This window comes from Triticum urartu, chromosome 5A (genome assembly GCF_056163025.1).
Source record: "Triticum urartu cultivar PI428250 chromosome 5A, HENAU_Tu73, whole genome shotgun sequence".
NCBI classification, from domain to species: Eukaryota; Viridiplantae; Streptophyta; class Magnoliopsida; order Poales; family Poaceae; genus Triticum; species Triticum urartu.
The window spans coordinates 376,180,848-376,196,601 of record NC_141877.1 but is presented as its reverse complement, the minus strand read 5'-3'; the positions used below and the strand labels follow the sequence as shown (position 1 = coordinate 376,196,601).

Below are 15,754 nucleotides of genomic sequence, written 5' to 3'. Positions count from 1 at the left end.
CGAGGAGTTGAGATCAATCGATGATTTCTTCTTAATATCTAGAGTAGTAGCTCATTTGAGCTGTCACATATTCCCATTATCAGATCTGCGGGTTTGTTAATTTGAACCTGCAATGTGGGAGGATCGTGGAGATATGGGAAGGTTCCATCTAGTAGTACAAAAGCCGATGATTGACGATTAATTAATCATCTGTCACTACTCGATTTGTCATTAAAACTTCACCGATCGAGCTGGCCGGCTCACGATCGCCAGGAATCTTGCCAGAAGACGATTATTTTTTGTGAAGGCCTCGCGACTAAAGAGTTGACCTGCAAAGGGTGACAAGTCACGACCTACGCACCACACCACCATCGCGCTCTGACACAAATCACACCATCATCTCGATCCAAAGCGAGGTAAGCGAATGCTAATGGCAATGCTTTGTTTGTAAGTTGAACCCCGCATTCTTGATCCTCGTCTCCGATAAACCCCGCAGAGCTCCTGGAAGGCTGGAACGCCATTGCTGATCCACAAGCGCTCCCATTCACCAGGAGCTGCGGCTCCGGTGTTCCTGTTGGTACTACCAATTAGTTCCATCCATTCCTTGCTCTCTAGCTAGCATATACTGTAAGTAAGTTGGCTTTCCCGCAGCAGAGATCATGTTGTCGCCGTACAGAGATTTTGAAACCGGTGGCCGTTCTTTGCAGGGACAACATGGAGAGCACCGTGATTTTGAACGGGCTCATCACGAGCGTTAGCAGTTCACTGGCGGGTGTTATCGTAAGGGTAGCGTGCGTCAAGAAGGACGTTGACATCCTCACGGGGCGACTTGAGAGTATAATGGCAGTAATCGGAGATGCAGAGAGGCACCGGATCCTGGCTCGGTCCGAAGCGGCCGACCACCGACTCAAGAAGCTTAGAGAAATTGCGTATGAGGCGGAGACCATAATTGACCTCTTCAGGATTGAAGTGGGAACTTCACGGTCACAGGTGAGCTGCATTTCATTTTTCTCGCCCGAATCATCAATGCAACACTCCTATATTGTTCATAGTGTGCGCTGTGCCGAGCAATGATTTTATGCAATAGGGACATAAATAGTGGAGTAGTCCACGTCCATTTGGTTGATGAATAGATCAAAAGTTTCCCCGTAAAAAAAGAAAGAAAAGAAAATCAGCTCTCAAAAGTGCAACTTCAAAAGTATAACTTGCATCTTTTCACCAACTTGATGATTCCAGCCTCTTCCTTACCCATGTCGCCCCGCCTACGAAATACGGAGATTGTTGCGGTGTTCCGCAGCATGTGGAAGGGCCGGAAGGCCAATGTTTTCTGCAATGACCTGTTGCTCCCTACGGATGTCGGTTCCTCCTTTGACACGAGTGCTACTCGCACTCCATCTGCAAATCAATCCTCGAGGCATGGGTGCAAAGCTTTGCAGCCTTGGACTAAGGCTTCGCTGCATGCCACCCTCTCTGATGTCCATTTATTTTGCTATTCGGCCAACATCTCATCGCCTTTCTCGCTGGTGTGTGCCTTCCTGTGTGATCTAAAACTACTTTATAGCTTTGCGGCTTAACGAAGAGTTGTTCAAGTGGGCTACATTTGAAAAGAAATAAGAAAGTTCTAGTCAACTTGGGATTAGCAAAAGCATATGCATCCTTTATCTCTAAATAAGCCAGTGAAGTGTATTATGCAAAAAATAAAATAAAGTAACAATATACTATATCCGATTCTCCAGTCTTTGTCCGATGGTAAGAGATCGGTAGGGGGAGAGGGAGGGCTTGAATATACTTGGTGGCAAGGTCAAAGTTGAGTGGCGCCTCTCTAGGCTTAAAGGAATGCCTAATCAGGATGTCTGGTCTCTGAAATGATTCCATGATGGAGGAGAGGTGGAGTAAGAAGAGATAATTGGAGACATCAAAAGAAGAAGGCGACCGGCCGTAGGGTATAAGGAAAGCATCATTGGAGAAGAGAGACAAGTCATAATACGAAGAGGAGGTAGGGGTTCACATGCAACACATACTCATCATGTAGTGACTTCCTTAAGCCAAAACAAAGCAATGGCGAAAAATTTAACCATTTTTAGTAACTTTTCAATGGTTTCTCTTGCCTTACAAGGAATGAGAGGTTTTGTCGCAGAATTAGTAATCTTTCTTTTTTCACACACCAAAGATATATTAACCATATCTCACCTTGACACTACACCAATGAAAGTTTAGCTTTGATGCTTCTGTACGTGACTTGAAAGTCGAAACCATGAAAGCCCGAAATTTGTAATACTCAAAACTATTCCACATTTCATGTTGGTACTCATCCTATAAAGGATTAATGTTATCTTTGTTAAGGCCTGTTTCATTAATTAGCAGGATTCTCGTAATGTAGGAATAGGAAGAAAAACGAGATTGGAATGACATGTCATCTTGAATCCTATAAAATTAGGAATCACATGAATTTGGACCAAAGAGTTTTGACACCACATGAAAAATAAACGAATTAAACAAAGAGGTTCGAGTGGATGAAAATTTTCCTCTAAAACAGTGTGCTATGAAAAATTCTTAAGGACTCAAATCCTTCAAAAATCTTATAAAAATCCTTCAAATTAGGGGAAGCCCTAATAATTTAACTGTCTCAATGCTAGCGCAACATCTATTCTATAATAATCAGTGTTATCTTTGTTAGGATTCAATATTCTGCCGCATTTAGCTATTTATAAGAATGTATTGGTTAGAGTCCTCTTCCCCATAGTCCGACGGCGCCGAACGGTGGCCAGAGACGGACATGAGGGTACACTGATCCAATGTCACATAGGATTTCTTTCAAAATATTTATGAATTCTTACCATCTTTCAGGTTCTTTTGTCATTGGCCCTCATTGTTTCAAATTTGTCCCCCAAGGCAAAGACATGCCTCACAGCATGGATCCCGTTCTAGAACGGCGACCCTCAGGCCGAAGATTCATAGAAAGAACAGAAAATCATTTCGCTTTCACGAGGTCAGTCCAAAGCCCCGTAGCATTCTGCGACAGCTTGCAAATCCATGTGGAGAGGAGGGCTAAGCTCATGAGTTCGGAGTTGATGACTACAAGCCCTCCCTTGTTTATAGGGTGGCACAATGCGGCCCATTTAACCATCTAGGAGGCAGTGGCTGCATCTTGGCTTTAGCGTCGCGGCGATGCCCTTCGCTCGTGGTGTTTGGATTATTTGAATGCACTTTATATTTTTTCTTTTTCTCCGGGGGTCTGCATAGGTGAGTTTCTGGAAGTTGCTTCTACAAACTCTTGGGTTTAAATAAGTTTGCTCCATCGAGACAGATGCCCAGAAACCACAACGAGCTTTATACACGGCGCGTTGCCGGCGCATGCAGAAGGAAGAAGACTTCGGCACCCGAAGGATTTGGATGCATTTTTCGTTTCTATAAGGATATATTTGTAAGGACTTGTGATGCTAAATATTATGGCTTTCAGCCTTTAGAGAAAGGCCCAAACATTCATCGAATGCCAGATTTTTAGGAATGATAAATCAAACGATTTTTATGATAAATTATGCTTGTTGAGGGTGGCAAGTTTAGTTGGCGAGCATAACAAATTCGTTTCAATTCATATTTTTGCCAGAAAATTGTCGTGCTCATCAACTAAATTTGCCATCCACGCGACAATATAAATTACCATAAAAACATTCGACTTGCCGTGCCTAAAATTTTAACATCTGCCTAAAAACATATGATGTCAATTGTTTGACATTTGACATTTCCGTGAAAGAAACTCCTTTCACAAGTTCATACTATCTTTGTCAAAAAAGTTTTGGACAAGACTCAAATGGATGTATCTAGCACCAAGTTAGGGTTAGAGTTTAGGGTTTAGGGTTTAGGACGGAAGGAGTACAAAATAATTTGCTCCTTTCACGGATTAGTAAAAGCCGGATCATTGTTAAAAGAGGTAAATACACCAGAGGTCTTAGAACTTACACGCGGCAGTCACTTTAGTGCACAAAGTTGTAAAATACGTGTTTATGGTCACTAAACTTGCATGACCGTTCAAACACAGTTACTCTCACTATACGCATGCATATCCGTCTATGCCAACGTGGCACGGGCCCGCTGTCAGCCAATGTAAATGTTCTTGTATGATAGATCTGTAGAAAAGCCCTCAACTCTTTTTTTATTTTGGTAGGAAGCCCCTCAAATAAATAAATAAAAAATTAGTGGAGCCGGAGGTTTCTATCCTGGACGTTCTGCTGGGAGGCTCGCTTCGCTTGGACAACCACCACACCAACCATACCTAGTGCTTACTTAGCATGACTACCTTATATATCCTATCAAGGCGGACCCAAAAAAATTTAATGAAGAAATCTATCTTTTTTTAAAAAAAACTTCCAATCTATTTATCTTCAATCATGGCAGTACAACAAACACCAGAAATAAAAATTACATCCAGATCCGTAGACCACCTAGCGACGACTACAAGCACTGAAGCGAGTCGAAGGCGCGCCGCCGTCATCACCCCTCCATCGCCGGAGTCGGGCACAACTTGTTGTAGTAGACAGTCAGGAAGTCGTCGTGCTAAGGCCCCATAGGACCAGCGCACCAGAACAGCAACCGCCGCCGATGAAGAATAACGTAAGTTGGAAGGATTCAACCCGAAGACACACGAACGTAAACGAACAACGACGAGATCCGAGCAAATCCACCAAAGATAGATCCGCCGGAGACACACCTCCACACCCCATCAACGATGCTAGATGCACTGCCGGAACGGGGGCTAGGCGGGGAGACCTTTATTCCATCTTCAGGGAGCCGCCGCCGTCTCGCCTTCCTGAACAGGACACAAACCCTAACAAGACAGGAAAAAACGACTGAAAATGGAGCCCTCCCGCCGGCCCTTGGTAGGATCCACCGCGCCCCCATGGCCCTAGGGCCACCGGAGACGAGGCGGACCTGCGGCGGCGCCGGCGAGAGGCAGAAACCCTAGCTTTCTTTCTTGGAGGAGGAGGCGTGCATTTGGAAGCTATGACCTACTCGTACGATGCCCTAGAAAAAACCACTTGTACGATGTCCTGAAAACCCTAATGAAGAAATCTATCTAATAACAATACAAAGTGCAACCGGTGGGTTTGAACCTGTGACATGGCAATTCACTCGCGCATAAGCCAACCACCAGGCAAGTGCGACATGTGATGTACTCCTTCCGTTCCAAAATACTTGACTTCCATTTGTCCAAAAATGAATGTACCTATATACTAAAACATGTCTAGATACATCTATATTTTGACAAAGGGAAGGCATGTATTGTGGAACGGAGGGAGTAGTTTGTGTATGTTTTTATCAATCTTGTTCTATATAAGCACGTGCCATTTTAAAAAATGTTTAAACACTGTAAAAAAGTTTGTGTAATTCAAAATATGTTCATGCATTGAAAAAACCACGCAGACAGTTTTTTGAACTATGCGAACATAATTGTACATTGTGTAGACTTCACGATTTTTTTAAATGTGTCACCATTTTTTAAATGCGATGTACATTTCTAAATTTACAAAAATATTTTTCACAGTGCTTAAACATTTTTATAAATACTTGTAGTTTCTTTAACGCATGTACATATTTTAAATTGCACAAATAATCTTTTATAAAGTTTAAACATTCTTTTAAAATAAAAACTAGTTAGTTAATATAATTCATATATTAAATTGTGTATATCTTTACTCATGACTTATACTCATACCAACAGTCCAAATTTTAAATTATGAATATTGTAAACTATACAAACATTAAACTATACAAAATAGGCGTATAATTATTGAAATGCTTGTATAGTTAAAATAGTTTATGAATTTACTTTTAAAAAGTATTAGTATTATAATTATACAAACATTTTCACTATTCATAAATATTGTTTGAAAACAATAAATGAGCAATTTTTTATGATCCACAAATTTCTCAAATAAAACGAATAGGTGTAATGATACAGAATGTTTTTAATTATGAATAACTTAAAATGCACATTTTATAATTATGAATATTTTAAAAACTATTTGTGTTATTATTATACAAACATTTTTATAATTCATATTATTTTAGAATAATACATGAACAATATTTGAAAGTTATCTTATTGTTGACATTATAATTTAGATACTATGTACAAATTTCTGAAAAAAAATAAACAAATATAAAATGGGTCGGCGAACCACAACCCATTTCTGCTCGATGAGCGCTTCCATTTTTGTACATTAATTAATCTTAGTTATCCTTAATACTAGTTGTGTACAGACGTGTAGTGCACTTGCTGGGACGTGTATTGTACTAGCATTAGGTCAGGCGTTCGGGCGTTCGAGACCTGTTCCCATCCGTGGTTGACTGTTTTTGCGCAAAAAAAGAAAAAGGGGTTTTGTGTAAAAATGCATCCATGTGTCATTGATAGTGGGCCCGTGCCATGCTGGCTCGACGGATACAACCGTGTACAGAGAGATTGACTGTATTTGAACGTATTTTACAACTTTATGCACCAAAGTAATCGTTAGATGCAAGTTCTAGGACCCCTAATATATTTACCTTTTATTAAAAAGAGAAAAATGACCTCGATAAATACTGAACGTTCAGATTTTAAGCATGTCATCTTGAATGCTTTTTCATGACAACTATAGTTGACATGAAAAGACAACTTTAGTTGTTTGTCAAAAAAAAAAAACTTTAGTTGTTAAAACATGATAACTTTGTCCTAATTTCGTTCTTTTACAGAAAATTGCCATGAAAAATGTTCTGGTTAACATGCTTTAAATCCGTGTTCAGGGTCAATTTTGCTAAGTCTTGACTTAATCGATGCTATATCAACGAGATCTTACATTTAGATTCCTGTAAAAAAAATCAGTTTTTTCTCTCCCTCGTGTTTGTTACTACTACACTCTGCTTCTATTTATATAAGGCCTAATGCATTTTTCAAGACTAATTTTGACCAAATGTTAAAGCAATAATATATGACATGCAACTTACACAAAGTATACCGTCAAATTTGCATGTGAAAGGAGTTTTCAATTAAATATTTTTCACATTATGCATGTCATGTACTATTAATCTTATCATTAGTTAAAGGCCGTCTTGAAAAATGCATTAGACCTTATATAGATGAAAAGAGGGGGTATGTCACTTGACTTAGACTTGGTCAAATCTTGGTCAACGCATATATGGGTTTATCATTTCCTAGCCACATCCGCTCGGGATTTATCATTTCCGGAAATAAAAAACGAGTGGCAACCCGCAAATTCCATTCCCCTCGCCTTCTCGGGTTTCCGTCGTCGCGACGCTGACGCCGGCTCTCCTGACCACCGCGCCGCCAGTCTCGACCCCTCCAGCCCCTCCTCCCATGGCGCTTCCGCCGCCGCTCGGTGAAGCTTCTATGCGCCGCTTGCGCTCGGTGCTCTTCGACTGGGGACCCCCCCTGGAACTCACTTGCTTCCGTCTTAGTCGGGCCGCTTGGGTTAAACTGGGACTGAAATTGACTATGCCATATGCTGTGCTCGGCAGTGGTTCTCTGGCACCGCCGCAACTCTGGCCGACCGCCTACTCTTCAGGTTTGTTGTTCTTCGGCCTGTAGCTCGAAATCTCCACCTGGCCGATTTTTGGTTGGTGCATGTTTGAATGGGAATGGGGATGCCTAAATTGGTGCTGTAATGTGGAATAGTTGGTGCTTAGGCATGGGTTGAAAATATTACATTGTTTGCTTCAGAAAAATTCATATACTCTACGATACAAGCACCTCTCCTGCTCGTATCATGCCTCCCCATCATACTGTCACCCATGAGTGGACACTTGTTTTGCTTCTGTGTTTTTAGATATTGATCCGACGTATTTTCTCTGTTTTCTTGCTTGGTTTTACTAACAACCTTGGTACCTGGTAGGTAGGGTGGCAGATTGGTCGCTAATTGCCCATCTATCTAGTCTTTTTTTTATAGTTTTTGTATTAGTAATGATATCACTTAGTAAGTTAGTACATACTCCCTCCGTCCCAAAATAAGTGTCTCAACTTTGTACTAACTCTAGTTGTACTAAGCTTGACACACTTAGGCCGCGTTCGGCAGTCCTCGCGGAGCGTAGCGCCCGGAGCAGGGTTTAACCAACTCCGCAAATTATGGCGTTAATTAACTGGATTGCCGCTCCGCTCCGGGGCGGAGCCGCGGAGCTGAGGGAATCCAAACGCGGCCTTATTTTGGGACGGAGGGAGTATGACATTGACATGTTGGCCAGGCTGCAGTTGTCATTGTCAAGGGCAATAAGATTTCATGAATATTTTCACTTTACACAGCAGTATATATGACTCAGAATTTTCCTAGTGTAAGCTAGAAATGGGTGTAAAATGTCAGAATTCAAAAGAATTGTGTCACATGGCTGATCCATGCGTTTAGCATTTCTACCAATGAAGTCCTTACCTAGCAGTCTAGCACTATCTAATCAACTAAAAAAAAGAAGTCATTTTGGACATCGACAATGTCAAGGTGACAGTTTGACCATTAATCTATATGAACGCAATGCACAACGGAACATTTGACTTTATTCTTTCACATGAACATGAACCACACCCGTTTGGATTTCGGGGGTTTGCTTATGGGTTTGTCAGAACTCAGAACTCATTTTTAAGTTTCTTCCGTTGTGTATTGTGGGTGTGAACTTGTCCTTTGACATCTTGCAATCATACTTGTTTGATCCATCATCTGAGAAGTATCATACCCCTTGGCCTATACTTATAGGTTTTACGCCGAAAAGCATGACACTTTATATTGATAAGGGAATGTTAGTTGTTTGTTCAGGTAAGTATCCACATTTTTAAGCAATTATTGCATAGAAAGTTTTAGTAATACGGATTTAGCTATTCTGAGGATAGCATTTAGCAAAACAGGCTTCAGTTATTGTAGTTCATCTTTTGAGTTTTTTTAAAAGCAAGTTGTATGTGTCTACTCGAACCAAACATGATGCTAGGTCGTTATGGTCAAAATCTACTTCAATGAATTCCTGCTTTTTGGCAGAACCTGAAAACCAGACAGGTCCTTACTCCTTAGTGTAATGATTTGCGTGTGATGGCCTGATGGGTACATGTGGTGTTTTGTGTCACATATTGAATTTTGTTTGTTGCTGCAGGAATGGGATGCTGCCTCTATATGTAAGTGTGTCAAGGAAGTTCATATCAGATGCCAGATTGGAAATGATATACAGGAACTAAACAAGAAACTGGATACAATCATACCAGTAATACAACAGTTAGGACTAGCTGCAGAAGATCAATCAGGAATAGACAGCGAAGTTGCTCCTCATTACAATGAGTCCAATACAATAGGTAGAGGTGTTGGCAGTGACTGCAATGATCTTGTTAATCTGCTACGGAGAGGTGGAGAAGGCGCCCATGTTCTTTTCGCCATAGTTGGAACTATTGGAGTTGGTAAGAGTACTCTTGCACTCAAGATATACCATGAGATGAGAGGTAGGTTTAGAACCAGGTTATGGGTAAATATCTCCAACGACTCCAGGCGCATCACAATATGGTCTGGTGACACATTTAAGGGAAGGGCAGGAATGCCGGAGCAACGTGAGGTGTTACGCCGCTATCTGGATGGTTCTACCAGGAACCTGCTCTTGGTCATTGATAATGTGCGGAAAGCAGATGATTGGAACCAGTTGCTGGCTGCAAATGAAGCATTCCGCCATTGTGGCTGCAAAGTCATTGTAACAACACGTGACGAGAATGTCGCAAGGATGATGGGGGTGACCCATTTTCACCGTGTCAAGTGTTTGAATGGGGATGATGGCTGGTTGTTGCTCCACAAAACCGCTAATCTGGGAGGGACTGTAGCCACTGATAACATTCAGGATGTTGGAAGAAGTATCGTGCAGAAGTGCAGTGGCGTTCCGATGGCAATTAGAACAATTGGATGGAATCTAAGGGGCAGGTGCCGGGAAGATGAATGGGAGAGCATACATTCACAAGATTTCATTTCCTCGTATACAGGGATAAGGGACAGTATTGATACGACGTACATGGAGTTGAAGTATCGCGTCAAGCGGTGTTTCCTCTACTGCTCTTTATACCCGGAGCAATTTGTGATCAAGCAGCAGTGTGCCACGCAGCAGTGGATTGCAGAGGGTTTCTTTGAGGGCAGACCAAATTTGGAAGAGGAGGCTGAAAGCTGTTACCAGGAATTAATAGAGAGGGGTCTTCTTCTGCCTGAGCATGAAGCTAATGGTGTGGTGGGAGCAAAGATGCCTACTCTACTGAGATCGTTTGCACTCTATCGGTCAGGTGAAGAGAACTGTGTGGATAATCCTAGTCGTATCAGTAGTACCAGTAAACCATGGCGCCTATGCATCACAGATGAAGAAGCTATAGAGGCCATCCCGGTTTATGTCACTCGTTTGAGGACACTCTTTGTGTCTGCAAGCCCACTCAGAAGAAGCAGCTTGGACCTTATCATTGGAAGGTTTCCGAACCTAAGAGTACTAGACCTTAGAGACACACAAGTTGAGAGCATTCCCAAAACGCTGGGAAGATTGCTGCAACTTAGGTACTTGAATCTTTCGAATACTGAAATAAGAAAACTTCCTCAGAGTATTGGGAATCTGATGATGCTGCAGTTTCTAATCCTCCAAAACTGTCCTTACCTCACACAAATGACCAGCCATGTTGGCCGTCTGGAAAACTTGAGGGGCCTCGACTTCTCAGGGGCACCAGAGCTAAATGATGTCCGTTTCAGACTACTCAAACTGACAGGACTCAACTGCTTGCGTGGTTTTTTTCCAGCTAACCATGGTTTGAAACTCAAGGAATTACATGCACTGCGCAACCTTACAAGCCTCCAGATACTGAAGCTAGGCAGGGCATCAAGCATAGAAGATGCACACCAATCAAGGCTGCAGGAAATGTATCATCTGAAAGAGCTCGAACTGTGCTGCAGTTCTGTCGACCAACCACCAGTTGACGGTCAAGAGCATATGAAAGATGTGTTCAGCGCACTCAGACCTCCTCAGAGTTTGGTTTCTCTCAAGCTAGATGGTTACTACGGCAATGGATTTCCAGCTTGGTTTTCAGTTTCTCACCTTACAGCGCTGCAGCGGCTGACGCTTGATGGCTGTGTCCACTGTCAGCGCCTACCAGCTCTCGGTGAGATGATGAATCTCAAATTCCTGGCTATCATAGGCTTCAGTGTGTTGACTGAGATCAACTATGAGCTTCGTGGGGCACCAGCAACCGGTGTGGCATTTCCACTGTTGGAGCAGCTATTCCTAGGGAGGATGCAGAATATGGTGTCATGGTCTGGTCTTGTAGATATAGACATGCCTTTACTTGAGAGATTACAGCTTGATAGCTGCCCCATGATGATTTCTGTCCCCTCATGGCTCCAGCACTGCACGACACTGAAAAGCTTGAAGATACAGCATGCTGATGCGCTTCAATGTATCGAGAATCTGCCAGCACTTAAGGAGCTGCAAGTTCACTATAGTTCCAATCTGAATAGGATACTTAACCTCAGTAGACTGGAGGATTTGAAAATAGTGAGCTGCGCATGTCTGACTGTCGTGCAGGATGTTCCTCTGTTGCGCAACTTGCATTTGGATTTGGGCAAACACACAGCCGAGCTTCCAGAATGGCTCCAGAAGAAACAGTCATTTACTCTCAGGGGATTGGAGATTATCGGCAGCGAGGACCTATTGAACAGATGCTCCTCATCCACCGCGCGCTACGGGCGCCTCATCAAAGATGCAGCTGATCATGTTTATGCGAAATTGCATGGTGGTTCCTTGTACTTTTCGTACACCAAGAGGACTGGCATGTTCTATAGAAGCCGACGATGCAGGGAATGCTTCAGTATGCAAGGCGCAGCTATCCTCGCGGTGCCTGTTGCTCCCCAGCGAGTTCATGGAGGCTGGGAAACATGGATCAAGTACACACTTTGTGCCATCTTCCTCATTGTTTCCCAGTTCTTTGTTCAGTGGGCTGTTAGCTCTAGGTAAATGAGTGGAATTATGTCACCTTTATTCCACTTATTTGATGTACCTTTGCTGTCGCCAAGTTTCTGATATGTGAAAGTTATTTGTTCTAGTGGAACAGGCATGATCTACGGTGTATACCACCTCCACATCCATTGACATAATAACCTGTCAGCAAAATTTGCCATTGGTAACAGGAGAGCTATTTGACAGTCAACAAGAGGAGCTAAATAGATTTTACATCTGTTACAGAGCATCCTTTTGCTGTTTCTCTTAGGAGGGATATCTTGTGTCAGAAGCCAAAATGGGCGCTCACCTAAGTAGCAAAGCATGCCTCGGTTGAGAGGCCACGAGGGCCTTGGGTGAAACTCTTGACTCCCTGGATAGTCGTATTGACTATTGAGCACATCTATGTTCCTGCTATTTCATCAAACTTATGTTCTAAAAATAAAATTCCATTGTCAGAAAACATTTACTTTTAAGGCAGACTTTGAGCTTCCAAAGGCTGTTAGTACGTGTTACTGAACGTGGCGGTTTCTCTATCTCTTTTTTACGAGGAAACATAATGTCTTTGAACATGCATATAGAGAGAATGGACCGAACGTTAGTTAAAGTTTGTCTCCTATGCGAACTGAGCGTGGTTAGGTTCCTTATGATGCAACCACCCTATCGCGGCTCATGAGAAACCGCCACATGACGCCTAAAGGAGGCGGCGGGAGCTATTTTCAAAAGAAAAATTGATTTGTCATGCTTAACCAGGGAACGCCAGATTTTTAATATTTTCGTATAACAAAAGCTTCAGAAAAAATCCCATATAACAAATGTGGTACGCTCTTGAATTGTTTTGGTATGTTCTTTTTTTTGCATGGTAATATATACATGTCCAATTTATATCATATAAGGATCATAGTACAAGCTTTTGCACAAAGGGATTTCAACCAAGTAGGGAAATTATAATTAAGATCGAAGAAATCTTTGAGTTTGACATCAACGTCCGTCACCTGTCTCTGGCACCACAACAGCCACCAAGAAAAAAAAATGATGGATCACCTCCTGACCTAAGCTCGACGCGGCTCCATCGCTGATATATATATACAACTTTGCGGACCTCTAAGGTGGCTCACCAAAGACGAAACCGTTATCGCTGAACGAATCAGATCGGGGCAACACCCGGGATACGACATTGACCTCCAGGTCTGGCAGCCCCGCATGACTAAGGCGTCGGGGGAGAAAACCATACCTAGCATTCATGAATCACGGACGCAGCACACAATCCACCATCTTTCAGATGTCGTCAATGCAGACCACAGTTTGCACCCGCTCCTGGACTACCTCCCAAGCTCCTTGCCGACGCTGGAGCAAACGTTGTCGCAACGGCGGAGTCAGAGGACACAGGTCTACCATGAGTATGCCGCCGCCGCTACGCCATCTTTGCTTGAACATACTGGTTTCTAAACCCACGCAACTATAAGGCCGATTGCCTCGTCGAAGAAGGATATGAAGATTCTTTATTTAGCACTGCTGAAGTCAAGACGATAAACACCCTAAAAATCTAAGCTAGTAAAGCCTAAAATGAACCACCAACGACTGAGGTCGCTACTGGAGGTGAGATCGCCTCTCCTTTCTTCTTCTTCGAGAGAAAGGAAAGCGAAAACTGGAGTGCTCTACGCGTCGGCCGGCGGATAATTAGAAAAGATCCTCTGGCTCGCTGATCATTGGATGTACATGTTAACGGTTGTCCGATCTACCCCGTACGTAAGCAACCACTTCTTTGCAACAAGAGTGGTGTCGTAGAAGGCCCTCCGCAACAACCAGTTTGTTGCAATCATTCGAGTCTGTATTTATTTATTTTTTGCAATGAAGGTTTTGCTGCAGAAATTTTTTAATATATATTTTTTGCAACAAAGTTCTAGTTGCATTTTTTTTGTAGCAGCGGTTTTGTTGCAGAAATTTTAGATATCAATTGCAGAAATCCATTTGCAACAGGGGTCATGTTGCGGAATTTTGTGCAACAGAGTTCATGTTACATTTTTTTTTGCAAATAGAGACCGTGACATAAAGGAGATGATGCTGACGACAGGAGGGGCTTGAGGTGGTGGCGGCCATGGCCGACCACGGCCAAGGCAGGCGTTGCTACATGAGCTTGAGGTGGTGGCGGGCACGGCCGAGGCGGGTTGCGTTGCTGAAGGAGATGGTGGTGGACGAGACGGGTGTTGCTTGTATGGAACAGAGGTTGAGGAAGAGATAAGATGAGGGAGAGAGGTAGTCCAGTAGGCACGTGGCGTGCAACCAAGACGGCGGACGCGATGAGAGAGGATTTTCTGGACCCTGGTCCAGCCGCATCTATAGTCAGCATCGTTGGATCTAAGAACGTTAACCTAGGGATATGGGCGAGATTAGCAGAGATAGAGATCAGTTATGCTAATATGGACCGCTAACGGTTCTTGAACTTTGGACCATAGGTGCTAGAGCCCATTAAAAAATGGTGCCTAAGACGTCTATGTGTCGATTTGCAACGTGCCTAAGACGTCTATGTGTCGATTTGCAACGTGGATGATGCACACAACTACCAAAGCAGGAGATTCTTAGGAAAAAAACCCTATCAAAGCAGGCATGCATGCCAGCACGCTGACGTGAAAAATATGCTGACACACATTTTTATTTCATCTGTGTTCGTATTTTTCTCTCGTGTTCCACCAACATGTATGTTTCTGCTTTTTAGAGAATTACAAAAGTCTGACACACATGTCTTTTTGAGCTCTGACTTTATATCTTTTCTTGCACAGACAACCACAAGTGTCATTTCTTGGTGAAAAATTACAAGCAAGCAGAACACATTCTGATGTTCACCGCCAGAAATTTCAGTTTTTTTTTCCTTTTCTTACATTTTTGGATTTTACTGTTTATATGGGTGCATTTGAGTTTGGAAATAGAAAACTCATGTCTGAAAAGACAAACACAAAACATTATAATATTTTAGGAGCAAAAGAAATATCACGTTTGAAAGTAAAAATTTCATATTTCTTAATTAATATATTCTCGTTTCACCCGCAAAAAGTAGAAATTTCATGTTAATTTATATCTTTTACAAGAATAACATGTGTATCGTTCCCCGCAAAAAGAGTAACATGTGTATCATAAAAAAATGTTTACCTAATACTCCATCCATTCGAAAATACTTGTCATCAAAATGGACAAAAAAATGTATCTAAAACTAAAATACATCTGAATATATCCCTTTTTATTCATTGCGATGACAAGTATTTTCGGACGGAGGAAATACAGTCTATCATTTTTCACTACCCGCTCCATGGTCTTGGACAATAAAATAAGTCCAGCTACAGTCGCTAAGTCGTATCCTTCGTTGTGGGGCAATCTAGACAATAAAAAATACCTATATGATTAAGATGGTATAGCCTTCACCCGCAAAAAGAAGAAGAAGATGGTATAGCCTTATTAGATAGCAGCATGCACATTATGAACATGGATTATAGAATGGAGTACATTACAGGTGGAGGGCTTGGAGCGTGGGTTCGGCTAGACCATGGTCTAGCAACATATTTGCGCGGACGCGAGCGCTATAATCCACCTGTTGATGTTAATCATTTTCCATGATAATACTTCATTACAATTGGGTATTCTTAATGAAGTAAATATGAAATGAATTAAATATCATAATCTCCGCGCATTGATTGGTATTATATATATCAATGCGTAGAGATTATAATATTTAATTAATTCCTATTTCGTGCATGCGTGCTCCTATAAAAGCCGGCGTCCCCGTCGCGTCGCTTTCAACAATCCAGCAGTCAAT

General features: G+C 42.3%; 1 protein-coding gene and 1 pseudogene across 3 annotated transcripts; one reads left to right on the top strand and one right to left on the bottom strand.

Annotated features, from left to right (window-relative positions):
* The first annotated feature begins 318 nt into the window (after positions 1 to 318).
* LOC125509072 (disease resistance protein RGA2) lies at positions 319 to 12,496 on the top strand. 3 transcript variants are annotated; one of them, XM_087526098.1, is made up of 5 exons: positions 319 to 395; positions 476 to 606; positions 687 to 969; positions 9,100 to 11,960; positions 12,054 to 12,496. In XM_087526098.1, exons 3-5 carry the CDS (start codon positions 694 to 696, stop codon positions 12,097 to 12,099), a joined length of 3,183 nt encoding a protein of 1,060 aa, XP_087382224.1. In that variant the 5' UTR covers positions 319 to 395; positions 476 to 606; positions 687 to 693; the 3' UTR covers positions 12,100 to 12,496. The 3 variants fall into 3 exon arrangements, with proteins under 3 accessions (XP_087382224.1, XP_087382225.1, XP_087382227.1); XM_087526099.1 differs by lacking the exon at positions 12,054 to 12,496 and having other exon boundaries at positions 343 to 606; positions 9,100 to 12,052; XM_087526101.1 differs by lacking the exons at positions 319 to 395; positions 476 to 606; positions 687 to 969 and adding an exon at positions 7,219 to 7,538 and having other exon boundaries at positions 12,054 to 12,489.
* Positions 4,352 to 5,099, bottom strand: LOC147971445 (uncharacterized; annotated as a pseudogene).
* Positions 12,497 to 15,754: the final 3,258 nt, after the last annotated feature.

What these genes read in the sequence shown, in the direction of transcription:
- LOC125509072 (XM_087526098.1), top strand. Translation starts at nt 694, where the DNA reads ATGGAGAGCACCGTGATTTTGAACGGGCTCATCACGAGCGTTAGCAGT. An exon ending in TGGGAACTTCACGGTCACAG is followed by an intron (nt 970 to 9,099) that starts GTGAGCTGCATT and finishes TTGTTGCTGCAG; the next exon opens with GAATGGGATGCTGCCTCTAT. An exon ending in CAGTGGGCTGTTAGCTCTAG is followed by an intron (nt 11,961 to 12,053) that starts GTAAATGAGTGG and finishes TATTTGTTCTAG; the next exon opens with TGGAACAGGCATGATCTACG.